This window comes from Stegodyphus dumicola, chromosome X2, assembly GCF_044657685.1.
Source record: "Stegodyphus dumicola isolate Sdum_Otavi_A_Nest chromosome X2, ASM4465768v1".
Lineage (NCBI taxonomy): Eukaryota > Metazoa > Arthropoda > Arachnida > Araneae > Eresidae > Stegodyphus > Stegodyphus dumicola.
Window position 1 is genome coordinate 57,802,351 of NC_140781.1, and position 13,554 is coordinate 57,815,904.

At 34.7% G+C, this 13,554-nt stretch overlaps 1 protein-coding gene across 2 annotated transcripts in view; it reads left to right on the forward strand.

Moving 5' to 3' along the window:
- LOC118183294 (ferric reductase 1) overlaps positions 1–13,554 on the forward strand; it is an 87,828-nt gene that overhangs the window by 51,241 nt on the left and 23,033 nt on the right. For both annotated transcript variants that reach the window (XM_035352777.2, XM_035352776.2), the window contains exons 2-7: positions 1,632–1,814; positions 5,880–6,025; positions 6,103–6,194; positions 6,277–6,373; positions 9,705–9,902; positions 13,332–13,427. In XM_035352777.2, the coding sequence (XP_035208668.1) occupies positions 1,634–1,814; positions 5,880–6,025; positions 6,103–6,194; positions 6,277–6,373; positions 9,705–9,902; positions 13,332–13,427 (810 nt within the window). In that variant the 5' untranslated portion in view covers positions 1,632–1,633. The remainder of the gene's footprint in view (positions 1–1,631; positions 1,815–5,879; positions 6,026–6,102; positions 6,195–6,276; positions 6,374–9,704; positions 9,903–13,331; positions 13,428–13,554) is intronic.

A 13,554-nucleotide genomic window follows, 5' to 3' on the forward strand; every position in this document is an offset into this window, starting at 1 on the left:
CCAAGTTACTGATGCTCGAATGTTGTCCGTTTTATCAGCGAGCAGTCGCTGCGTTTTGCTAAAACAAAAAGGAAGTGGAATTAAGACTAACTGGTTAGTTGGTTATTAGTTGGTCAAAATTACGGCTTCAAGATTTAACTTGCCATTCAGTACTTGTAACTCTAGTAACTGCATTTAAACAGGCTATATTAACACTCTCGCTGCTTTTTATCAAAATGGGTTAAAAAAATTGCGTATTTTTATTACATATTTCAAATTTACATATATTTCAGTTAAAATATATAAATTGTTTTGTAAAAGTTTTTTCAGTATAGAACTAGATCATAAAAAAGGCTGACGAAAAATTGAAATTGAAAAATAATTATAGAAAAGCAGAATTTTGAAAATTAATCTTGGTTAAACTGCGATTTATTTTATGGAATACAAAGTTAAAACGTAGTATATACTAATGAAAATATGCAACATACAAAACATTTATTAGAGATGAAGTTTATTATGATAAACTTCGAAACAAGGCTCCAGGCAAAGTCCTACCTCGTAATCTTTGAACAAAATTCGCGTTTCTTTGCGAATCATTTTTTTGTTGGGCCAACTTCAGTTCTTTTAGCAACAAACGACACACTGTCTACGAGACTTTTTCTTGATGGGATTGGAGGTATATGGCTAGCAAATTGTCGAGTAGTTAGTCTCATGGAATTTCGAGTTTTGACTACCGACATCTTTGAGCCTTTTAAAAGAGCGCGCAAAATGGTGTAAACCACACTTGTATATTTCCCAGAAATATGGACTGCTAACATAATCTGTTAACCCAGATATGAATAAAAAATTAAACATCTCCAGAAAAGCCGAAATGAAACTATGAACGGGAAAAAGAGCGGGCTACAGATAGATGGGAAAATTGCACTCCCTCCGAAAATCGCGGGTTGCGCAAATTTTGCTACTTCTCTTTGGTCACGGAAATCGCGGGATACGCAGCGAGAGGATTAAGGCGTTAAATCCCAAGCACAAAGAATATCGGCATACAGTTGTAAAGATAGTCGCTATTTATTTAAAACATCAAATTTCACTGAGGTTAATTTTGAGAACATTAACTTAAGTAAGGACGATAAACTTTTTTCCTGGAGGGGGGGGGAGACACTTTGACCAGCTTATATGCTGCGAATCAATAGATGGAGCAAACAGGAGTAAGTTTAGTTATCGATTGATAGAATGCTCACAAACCGGCTGAGAGCGCCAGTTTATATTGGCGCCAGTAACATGGTATCGATCTTTCTAAAGCTTTTCAATAAAAGCCAGGAAGTTTTCCACGAAGCCAACCTTCTTTTAAAGTAGATAGCCCTAGTATATTTTGCTAAAATCAAGTAATTTAATCCAACCTAGTGAAAGACCGAATTTGCTTAGTAGTGGAAGACAATGGACAAATCTGGAACGGTACTTAATTCTGTTGAATTCCGGAATTGATGCAAACTGAGACATATAATTACACTTACAGCAATGGATTTAATTCTTCAAATTATGGACGAAATATAGCTACATGATATATTTAGATCATTGAAGTCTTTCGAAAATATAAAGTTTTTAAAATTTTCCTTTACATTGATAGATTTCTTAATTGTGAGTTTTCTTTTCAGAAATGAAGACTGAGTTGTTCGCCTTTACTTTACTCTTCTGCATAATAAGTTGCCGAGGACGGCCGGATGGCGCACCAAAATCTTCATGTTCGACCATGTTACCTGCACATCATGGAATTGCAGAACAGCGTAGCAGTTCACCGTACACCGTCACAGCAGAAAGATCAGGCAATAAAATCAGAGGTATGATGTGCTTATAAATACAAATCATGTCTAGTTTTATGTTAACCTGCCCAGAAAGAAATATTATATGAATGTGCAATTCAAATTTTCTTTAATTCTTTTTGTATGAATCCAGTGCAGGAAGTTAGACGTAAGCTAACTTATTAACGCAGTTTTATTTTGCATTATTCGTCATTTAACTTTCTAACTAAGCGATGGTTGTTTTATTTCATATTTGTCATCGATACATGATTTATTTGCATTACTACCATTATTACTACCATTATTTCATTACTAGTGCTAATTATCGATTATTCGTAAAGCATTTTGAAAGGGATGAAATGCAATTGCAATCGAACGCCGCTATGATGAACTTTAAGGGAACCAAAGTTTGGCTCCTGCATCCTATCTGATAAAGAAAAGAATCATTTCGCAGGGTTAAAGCTTGATAATATTTCAGTAGAAAGCTGCAGAAATTCTGGGAAGATGTTTGAAAAGTGCAAAATATTTATACACAAAGTTCGCTATGTCCGATTTTTATACGCTTGGAAATTATTTCTATAGCCGTAAAGTAATGTAAATTGGTCGGAACGAAAAAGTTCGTTATAGCCATTAGTTTCTTGGTTTTGCTATAATACGTAAGACGTGGTAAATAAACCGAATACGCATAGTAAAAATCGGTGCTAATTCTAAGCAACGTATTTTAAGTAAATTTTGTAACTCTTGGAATCTGATTTAACGCGAACTGGTGAAAGAAGTTTCGCTACTGTTCTGTTATTGGGACCGGATTAAGAAATGTATGTGTGTAAGTATATATGTGCATGTGTGTGCATTCGTACGTACACGCGCACATGAACATCCATACATACAGGTATGCATACATTTCTGAATCCGGTCCCAATAACAAGAAGAGTACCGAAATTTCTATGAGTATTTTATAATTTACAAATCCTAAAAACTGTATCCATAAATTGTCTTGAGTTAAATTGCTCAATGAAGCTATAGCTACTTTTCAATGTGCAAAAGAACGCTTAACTAAATATAAGCATAAGTGATTTTTTACAGGTAAATTTTATTTTATTCGTCAATTAAGGTATACTTCCTTATTTAACGTAACATTTCATTCAATTCATATATTGATTCAGAGTTAAAAACCAGTTTTGACTAAATTCATTAATATATTTTCAAATGGCATTTTACCAGACACTGCATGTTATAAAAGATTTCCAGTTTCGGGGATGTGCATGTTCTTTTACTTTGTTGATGATGAAACCTGTCTTCGAAAAGCAACGTTATAGTAAATACATCTTCCCGTAAGTCTAATTGCAAGATTTCCAGTCTCGTTAGTAAAATTTTGCTCAATTTTGTTCAGGTACAATTTAGATTTTATGCAATTTATTCTGTTCATTTCACTCACGGGTTAAACGCAATTTACTTGTCAAAACACAACCCATATAACGTTAAATCTGCCACGGATCGATATTTTTTGAGAACATAAACTATGTTACTGATAATATTCTCGGAATCCGTTATTAGACCTGCAAGCTATCCGTGACTGTGGATCGAAAGAAACATTTCTGAGAAGCTACGCTTTCGGGATATATCACTGATTGACCTAACAAAAACCATTTCTTTGGCGGAAATCTATGGCAGACAGCTGTAAGCGAGACATTTTATATCTCTAACGAGTCGTTTATAACTTTTCGCGTACTTAGCCAGGACATCGCTTCCAGCCGAAATGACGGCTGAGAACCTTCCCATTTGTAAACCAAAGCTAAAAGAGACGCGTTTCTCCGAAAAGTATCTTCTATCCTACAGCGTCGTTAGACATGTAAACCCCAAAAGACTACTCCCTAACCTCAGAGACCATTAAATACGTTTATTACGGCGTTCACCAGAATATTTGAATATTGTGTAAAACAGAAATATTTTAAATGCTGTTCAAATCACAAGTTGTACACCTTGCACACACACAAAAAAAAGAGGACAGCTTTATATCTCCCGTTCTACTGGCCCGACTGACGGAATTTAGCTTGCATTTTTCATTTCGCGAAAGCTCGACTTGAGATATATATTAGATTTATATAAAGCCTTGTTCTAATATATAGGTACTTTGACACAAAATCGGACTTTTTTCTGAAAACACATAGCGATTTTTTCCCCATATTTCGGTTCTATGACTCAATGTCTAAATATTAAATTTTGTAAAATTTGGTTAGAATTTTTACCAAGAAATTTAAGTTTATCATGGCCCATTTTTTTAGTTTGCTTTCATATTTGGCCATTTAGAATTCAATTTTCTACTTGGCGAATTTCTTAATTTATAGCAACCTATTTTCCTTTCCCTTTCTTATTGTACATGAGGGGAGGAAAAACAGGTGCATCTTGTTCATACTTTCAAATAATTTTAACAAAATGCATAAAGCACATTAGGTGTTATTATCGCTTATAACAAATATGCCAAATTTCAAACTGCTCCAATATCTAAATTCACGTATATATTTGGAAATTTTGAAGAAAATAATTTTTTTCAGATTAGCCTAGAAATACAACTACTTCAAGCTGATGGCAAAAATTTGATAGGTTAACAATTCAAAAATTTTTACCAAAAATTTATAAAAATGTAAATTTTTTAAATAAATCGGTAAAGAACTGCGAATTTTATTTGGATTGAACCTAAATTTCGAAATTTGAAAGAAGGAATGAAGTAAGTTTAATAAAAAAGGATAATAAATATACATACCAAATTCACCCAACATTGAGCTGCCCACCAGCGGCCGAGCGGTAAAGTCGCTGAACACTGGTAGTTCGGTCCGAGGTTCAAATCCCGCGAACGGGCTGGCTGCATGGGTGTTTTCGTGGTTTTCCCCATGTGTAACGTGTATACGAGCCAGTTTCCCTTAGAAAGTCCTCCACGAAAGGCATCCCTCCTCTTAGGCAGATAGCCCTAGTGTGCTTTGCCATAATTAAATACACCACACCACCCAACATTGAGCAACTAAAATTTTGAAAGCTAATTTTTAAAAATCTACTCGGGCGATTTATACAAAACTTGGCACTTCGCTTAATTTGAGTCGTAGAATCCAAATATAGAAAAAATTGGTATGTAATTTCTAAAAGTTCGATTTTGTGTCAGAATACCTGTTATAACAATGCTGTATATAAATCAAATAAATACCCTAATTCGCGCTTTCGAGACTTGAAAAATGTAAACTAAATTTCGTCAATGTGCCCAGTAGAACGGGAAATGCAGAACTTTTTTTGTGCAAGGTGTATTATCACGGTAAGAATTTTATTTCTTATTTAACAAATCACTTTTCTGGAAAACAATCGCTTTTGTCCTTACCTAGGCGCGGATAATTTGTCATCCAGGTTCTGTTGTAAAGAAATAACGTTTCAATAGTTCAATATATTCCTAAATTGGTTATACTAATTCTTAATGTCATCTCGAAGCCCACCAGTGGTTGAGCGGTAAAGTAGCTGAACACTAACAGTTCGACCTGGGTTCAAAGTCACGCTAACGTGCTGACTGCATGTGTTTTCTCCACGTGTAAAGTGGATACGAGATAGTTTCTTCTCTGAAGTCCTCCGTAAAGGCATTCCTTCTCATAGTCGGCTCACCAACGGCCGAGCGGTAAAGTCGCTGAACATTGGTAATTCAATCCGGGGTTCGAATTCCTGCGAACGGACTGGCTGAATGGGCGTTTTCTTCATGTGTAACGTGTATACGAGCCCATTTCCCTTAGAAAGTCATCCACAAACGCATCCCTCCGCTTAGGCAGTTAGCTCTTGTGTGCTTTGCGATTATCAACTAAACCACATCTCTCCCGTGGCTAGATAGTCTTAGCGTGTTTTTCCATAATCTAATAAACTATTAATGTTAGTCATGCCAAAGCAATTCATTTTTTTCTAAGACTGCTATCTTCACGAAGGTAAAATTGTCTAGAACCGTAGTCTTATAAAGGATTCACTATATGTGGAAGCAGCGATGCCCGCGTAATCCAGTTTGCATGTTTAGCAATTTAATGCTTTGTGTGCTATATTTACGAAAACATGATTTTAATGAATTATGTACTTTTTATCTAGTAATGATCTCCTCCCCTTCTGGTGAACCATTCCAAGGATTCATTCTACAGGCACGATCAGCAAAAGACCGCCAGAAAATGATTGACGGAAAATTTACGCAACAAAATGGTATTTCAAAAACCATAGACTGCTTTAGGGGATCACAGGTTTGTGAGGAATTCATTTCTGATCTTTTGAAAGTTTTTATTTTTAGGATAGCAACTAAGATTGATATCCATTTCAGAATACTCTTACTCATGCGAATACAAATGGCAAGCGAGAAATCATCACAGAATGGTCTCCAGGTGATGAGGTCGATGAAGACATAATTTTCAGGTTTGTTTCAGATTGGTTCAGTTTTACATGTTTTCGAATACTTTATAGAATAAAGTAATGAAAATTAATATTTTCTTTCTAGGGCAACTGTTTCTGAATCATTCTCTGTTTTTTGGACTGAAATTGATTCATCTCCTATAAGAATGGGAAATAATGGTGGCTCATCAAGCAGAAGAAAGGTAACTTTTATGAAATAAGAATACAGTATGCCACAATCATAGCATTTAATCTGCCGCTCTTACGACAGTATAAGTTCCTAAACATGCTCAATATCGGCCCCTCTTAATTCGCTAAGGCTGAAACTTCCTGCAGTTGCTCCTCCCGTTTATATATTTCCAGATTTTATGTCTGCAGTCGTTATTTGTCAAGTTCAACACAGCGTAAAATAACTGCATTCTGCTACTCAGTAGATGTTTTCAGTTAACATGCCATGTCGGCTAGTCTTCAATCTGTATACGTAAAGTAAGGAGGAATATTTGCCAAACTTAACTCAATATGTCTGAAATGCGGGAACTTGTGTATCTAAAAATGCGTTATGATGAAAAAATTAGCTACTCAAACGCTTATTTTACATAAGCGAATAAAAATATTCAAAATATGCTATTTCGCTACATTGTAAAATTAGGCGAATTTACGTGTTTTCAGAATGTTGTTTTCTGAGGCATGAAAGATCAGCCTTTCGGAGTTAAAATTGAAAGCAATAAATAAATCGAAGCGAGTAGAATATTTAATTTGCATGAATGTCATTAGGTAAGAGATTAATTTTTTTGTATTAGTCATTAGTTATGGTTTAACTACATTTATTTTCAGCGTTGCTTCACACTTTCGAAACGGTTAATGCTAAAGGATATATATTTTTTGTTTATACGAAATTCCCACTAGTCGGCGAGTGGATAAAACGGCTAAACACTGGTAACTCGACGCGAGTTGAGAACCGGCAAACGGGCTTGCTACATGTGCATTTTTAGAGCTTTTCCCATGCGTCATGAAAAGCAGCAAGAAAAGTGCTCTGTAGAATGGTATTCATTTCTTTGCTTAAGATGCATGTCCCAAGTGTATTTTTCATAATCAAATAATCCATTTCAATACGAATTATCCTGGCACTTGTCAATTTTGTTTGTTTCATCCACTAGTTTGGTGCAGGTAACCTTTATATTTTGCGCCAGAAATTGCAATATAAACAAATCGGTAAGAATTAATATATCTAAATGAAAAGGAAGATATTTAATATTTGAAATGTGGCCAGATCTTAGCGATGTTCTAAAAAATATTTTATTAAAGAAACATTCTCTTAATTTCACACTGAGCTGAGGATGTTTCTTCTGAAAATCGGTACACTGATTATGAATTAAACGTTCAAGACAGACTAGGAAAAGTGGAACAAATATCAAAACAATATATTTTTCAGTAGCATACGTATGTCGAGTTGTATATAAAATATTACTTAAAGAACTGTAAAAAAAATTGTTTTCGTGCCAAATGCAAATCGGCCGCTACAAGTGTCAAACTTGTATAATAAGCGATCAGTAATCTAAGTAAAGAGTAAACGATTTGATAAAACCCAAGTGAAATTTCGTAACACCAGGAAAGCTGTTTTAGTAAAACAGTTAGAATGCTATAATCAACTAGGATATAATGAGCAACGCCAAACTTCAAGCAGTTCTGCTCCTTTAAAATGTTTATGCTAAAAGAATGAGTGCGGAGCTTTAAAAATAATTATCCGATAAATTTATGCAAATTTGCAGTTAAAAGTATGCAAATATTTATCTGGGGATGCAACTATATTTCACGACTCCCCAAAACTTTCCCAGCAAAATCTTATCTATCCTTTTGCAATTAAAAAAAAAATTTTAAAAAAAATGCTCAAAATATATTGATATTTCGTTACATTGCGGAATTAGGTAATTTTCCATAATTTCAAGAGTGCTGATTCCCGAGGCATAGATAACCGAACTTTTTTAAAAATTATTTTTCCTGAAATTTTATCATCCGATCTAACAGACTTCTTGAGTCTTTACCAAGAAGATCATGAGCTGTAATTGACAACAAAAGCCTTTTCATCAAATATTAACATTTAAATTTTCGTCGTAAATTCGTAGATTATGTTCAAATACTTTAAAGTATTCTAAAATTTGGGAAAATTAAAATTGTGGGTTACTGTGACTTTTATAATAAATGTTTTTGAATTAAAATATTTCACATGTTGAAATATTCATTTTATGCATATTTCAGCTTTGATTTATTAGCAGTATCATTTTTATGTTAAGTGAACTTTGTTTAAATATTTGTTTCCACCACTTCATTTTTAAGATTGTGAGTGCATGGAAAAAATTCTTCAGTACAAGTAGTACCTCGTATCCGCGAGCGATAGGTGTCAGTACCCATCGCATTTACTTAGAGCCGTGAATAATGCCGAAATACGTGCAACATAATATACATAAAGCAACATAAATGTTAATTGGTAAACTAGGCATAGTAAGCCTTAACAACAAACGTTGCTGTATATGCTATATTATACATAATATACATTTTTCTCGCATGTGTGAAACTGAGGTAGTTTGATGTTTTGGTCTAATTCTGAATAGTTTACAGAGCACAGGAAAGCGTGTTTGTTATGTAATAAAGATGAACAATTTATTTGCTGTTGCCACAGATTTAATACAAAATTTAATCACTATCTTATCTATTAAATTTGTAAATCTTAATTAACGTATTTAAAGTCATTGGTCTAATTAGAAACGAGGAGTACTGAAAGGGGATAATTATGAAATGTAAAAAATTAAATTGTGTTAAAACGATGCTTATGTTCAAGTAACGTGGTGTTAACTTCTAAAGTGCTATCTGGCAGCCACGGTCGATTAAAAAATTTGGCAACAAGCCGATTGCGTTAGACCTATTGGCCATATTTGTTTTGCATTTGAGAGGATGCAAAGCAAAAGTACTTTTTTCATCAAGCATTGGGTAAGCAGTTACACATCGGTCTATTTTTGCTTGGGACTGCCGCCCGGACGGCAGTCCCAAGCAACGCTGATCCCGAATATCGAAGAAAGCATGAATGATTATAAGCGTATAGTGTCTGCTGCGAGGACACTGACAATACACGTCAAGCCAAAATTTTCCTGAAAGGGTGGCGGCAGAAACCTAACAGCTAAAACTGCTATTACGGCATACATCATTATATCGAATGATAGATTTCTCAGTTTTCAATGTGGTAGTGTTAGTTAGGTAAAAATATTGCCAATCTCGTAATTTAACTTTTAATAAGTTAAGATTAATTTATTATAAGTTAAAAAATTACTAGATACGCAATGTTGTACAATATGCACTGTGTGCTTGATAGATTTAAATATTCAATTTAAAGTAATCAATGCATTGCATACTCTGAAATTATTCACAAATGAGCTCCACACTCTGCTTTATGGTAAATCTTACAGACGGCAGAGGTAAGTTTCTACTTTTATTTTTAATTTATGCATATTGTTTATTAATTTAATATTTTCTTATTAAAAGGAAGACTCGCACACAATGTATGACAACTGCTTCGTTTCAAAAGGATGCCTCGGTTACCCTCCAGGCTGTGTAAATCGTGGAGACTGTGAAGTCTTACTTTCATATGCAAATGACGTGGATGGTATAGCTTTCAAAATGTATGGATTCTTAGAGCCTCAGACGTACATGGCAATGGGCTTAAGTACGGATTCTCGAATGGTAAGATTTATACCAGTAAATTTAAACATGGTATCCTTGGATCCCGTTTTTTAGCCTTTGAAATCCTTGAGCACTTCCAAAGCATTCGCAAATATGTATTAACTCAAAACTGCATTTGTTCAAAATCAAGAGCAGGATACCTCAAAAGAACAGAAAAAAAAAAAAAAGAAAAGAAAATGCCGTTTTCCGACTAACCAGGTGGTGTTCTATAAGCCGCCCAGACGGGAAAGTGGTTAGTTATGTAAACGCCATCAGGGGTGACCACTGACCGTAACATTTTCAAGTAAAGTCTAGCAATGTAATTTCCCCCCTGGCAGTTGTTATCCACTATAACAGCCAAGGCCAGCGGTCTAGAAGGCATTTATAGAAATCAAAATAAAAAAAAATAGTTACATATGTAATAACATATTCTTCAATATTGCATTAACAAAAATATTCTGATTGCAAATAAAATTGGGTTACATATACAAACAAAAAAATTAAAAGCCTCGGTTACAAATAACTTATGCATGTTGCACAATGCTGAATGTGCTGGCTACCATATAAATTGGATTATCTATGCAAACAAAGTATCATAAAGACGCTTCTTGATTAAACGCAGGTTATATTATTCATTGTTCCAGTGCATTGCTGAAACGAAGCCAATAATTATTGACTTGTGGCTGGCTAATAGTAGTGGAATACTGGGAAGCACAGTAGCTAATTACTTGTTAATTAGTAGTTATTGACGCTGACTGCCTCACAGAAGGACTCGAGTTCGAATCCCGGAGAAGTCATGGATGTTTTCAAATGTTTAGTATCTGTGCCATATGAAGCCGCTCAAAATATATGGCGAGCTAAAAATTCTCTCGAGATATTGTGGTAGGGGAAGAGGGGTGAGAAACCCTTCGACCCCTCCGGGGTGCCCTTCTTCAAAATTGGGGTCCCAGAAAAGTCGTATTGCCAACTGTATAGCGCTCAAGGTTCTTGCCGATGACAGGCTTGTAATATTGTACTCCTTGCGGAGATAAAATTCCTGGGCTTGTTCTGATTAGGTCAGGCAAATGAGATTAGTCACCACTACGTTTTAAATGACTTTACATTCTTTACAGGTTGCAGTTATTTTGATAAAAGCTATATTTTATGTGTGCAGTACTATAAAAGTGTTGATAAAAACTATATTTTATGTGTGCAGTACTATAAAAAGTGAGACAAAATCCTGCCAATAAAATTGAAACATAGTACTTAAAAAGCGTTTTAAGAACAGTAATTTCATTCATCTTTCTGAAACAACGCGAAGATGTGGCTGAATTCTAATACTGTAAGTTAACTTCATCCTAATTTCGATCAAAAGTAGTTAATCAGCAAATGAAGTTTAAACCATAAAATAACTATTGCTACAGCGATCGTTCATTCATACAGAAAAAATGTTTTCATGATTTTAAATACCTTGGTAGGAAAGTTCTTTTTAAAGTTATACTTGCAGCGTAAGCTAGGAAGGAAAAATTCATAAAGATACTATAGCACATATGTACTCATAAAAAAATACTTGTTATACAGGGGTGGACCATAAAATTTTGCATTTTTGGGAATCGGTGTGATCGAGGGTTTATTTAACAGTAAACATATGCGAGAATTATTTTTAAAATATCATCGAGATGTCCACTTTCATGTCATTGGTACCCCTGTAACTGAGCATGTAAATTCTGAGAAACATTCTGTCACGTGGCTGGTGGAATGACCTCTACATCGTAAATATTTCATTTCAGTTGGGTTGTTGTTGGCGGTTTCTTTTTGTACACATGACTTTTATGCTTACCCCCCCCCCCCCCGCCCAAAGAAAAAGTCGGCGAGATGTTCGGCGAGAATAGGATATCATCTCCATGAGAAATCAATTTATTGGTTAATTTTTTTAATATGTTTGAGATATGGCATGTGGTGCCATGCTTATGCATTCAGGCTCTTCTCGTAGCCTTCAAATTCTTACAACTATGGTGAGACAAGTACTAATCTTTTCTTACTATCTAACGGTTTACCAATGGTGAAATGTCTCGTGTCCCGCCCATTTCCGTCTTTACCTGTCTCTAACGCCTTTCTCATTTTCTTCGCTTCGCCGAGAGCGTGGCCGCCCCGTTTGTTTCGTATTTATGGTGCAATTGGGTCATTCAAATTTCCTGATCCATGATTTAAATTAATACTTGGGGCACTTGCGGATGCAGTGCATATCGTAGTCTAATCTATACAGGCGCCGTACAGCTGCATAATTATTTTCTTAAGGGTTTACACAAAACGCGCGCTGTTCACTTGTGAAGCGTTTCATGGAGACTGAAATTCCTAGAACTAACGTATCGCTTGCCATAGCGCACCCTTCTCTCAAGTAGCAAAGAAAAACACAATGGCCTTTTGCAGGAATTTGTGGCCCGCCGAGTTATTTGTGCATTTGGTAATTAACACTTCCTAGAAGTGAACGCTTTCATTTCTGCCTTCATTAAAAACTGGCTATTGAAGTATATCTAACTTAGGCTAGTTTATCTTTAAAGTCTGCAGATTTTAAACTCTTAAATAACCAATATTTAAGGAACCCAAAGTTTTTAGGTGGTTATCTAATTGTAAAATTGATAAGGTATCTGGATAATTTTTGTATATTGTTTTTGCTTAAGTTTAAATATGTATTCAGGTAGCTTTAGTGGTTACGATATTCGGCGCAAAACGGAGGCGAATTTAAATGTGTTGATTATGAGCAGACTTTAAATGTAAGAGCATCCTTCACTTCAAGAATATGCCGTCCTGATCGAAATTAGGGCAGAACTGCGTAGTTAGTGCAGTGGGACTATGCCTGTATGACCAATGATGAAGTTCTGGTGTCCGTCTGTAGTGAACAATTATAAAAACTTTCTCAGTGATAAGATGACTCAATGACCGATGGATTTAACTAATTTCCCGAATTGACATCCAGAACTTCATTCATTATTGTAAAAATCCTAAAATAGTTGGCGTTTGCATATTCTTTTCAGTTGTACTTTGCTTTAAAAAAGGAATTTCACTTTCAAATTTAGTATTAATTTTACTGAATTGAAAGCTGGTTTAAGTTGTTGGTCTTGCCAATGGATAACAATAAAATGCTTAAAGAAACTGTTTTGGATAATTAAAAATTTGATTTTTCTAATGTTTAATGGTAGTAATAAGCTTCGACAAAGAATCTGTAGTGATGATATTATGTTGTTGCTAAAATCATTTAAGTGACTTTGTAAATGTAAATACAGAGTAAAATACTCTCAATGCTTATTAGTCATATTTCATTATTAGTCAACTTATGTCTGAAATTAACTTTAATCAAACTTTTAAAAAGTACCCTATGTTAAATAAGCCTGTTTCTGAATGTCTAATGTTTTTTATTTTGTTTCAAAAATTTAAATATTCAATTGGTATGATCCTGATTTAATTTTCCAGGGTGATGATGCTGTTACCGAGTGTTTCAGGCAAGGATCAAGTGTTATTGCTCGTGAGTCCTGGAATAACGGAAAGAGTAACACAGCGAACAGAGAAGTAACTGTCTCTTGTATTTTAAGAAACATAATAACTGCAGTTAAATTGCATCTAAATTACCTTGAGTTTTTACGCGTTGGAACTGTTATATTCTTGCTAAATCAGTGAAATAGTTTCCTGAAGAATA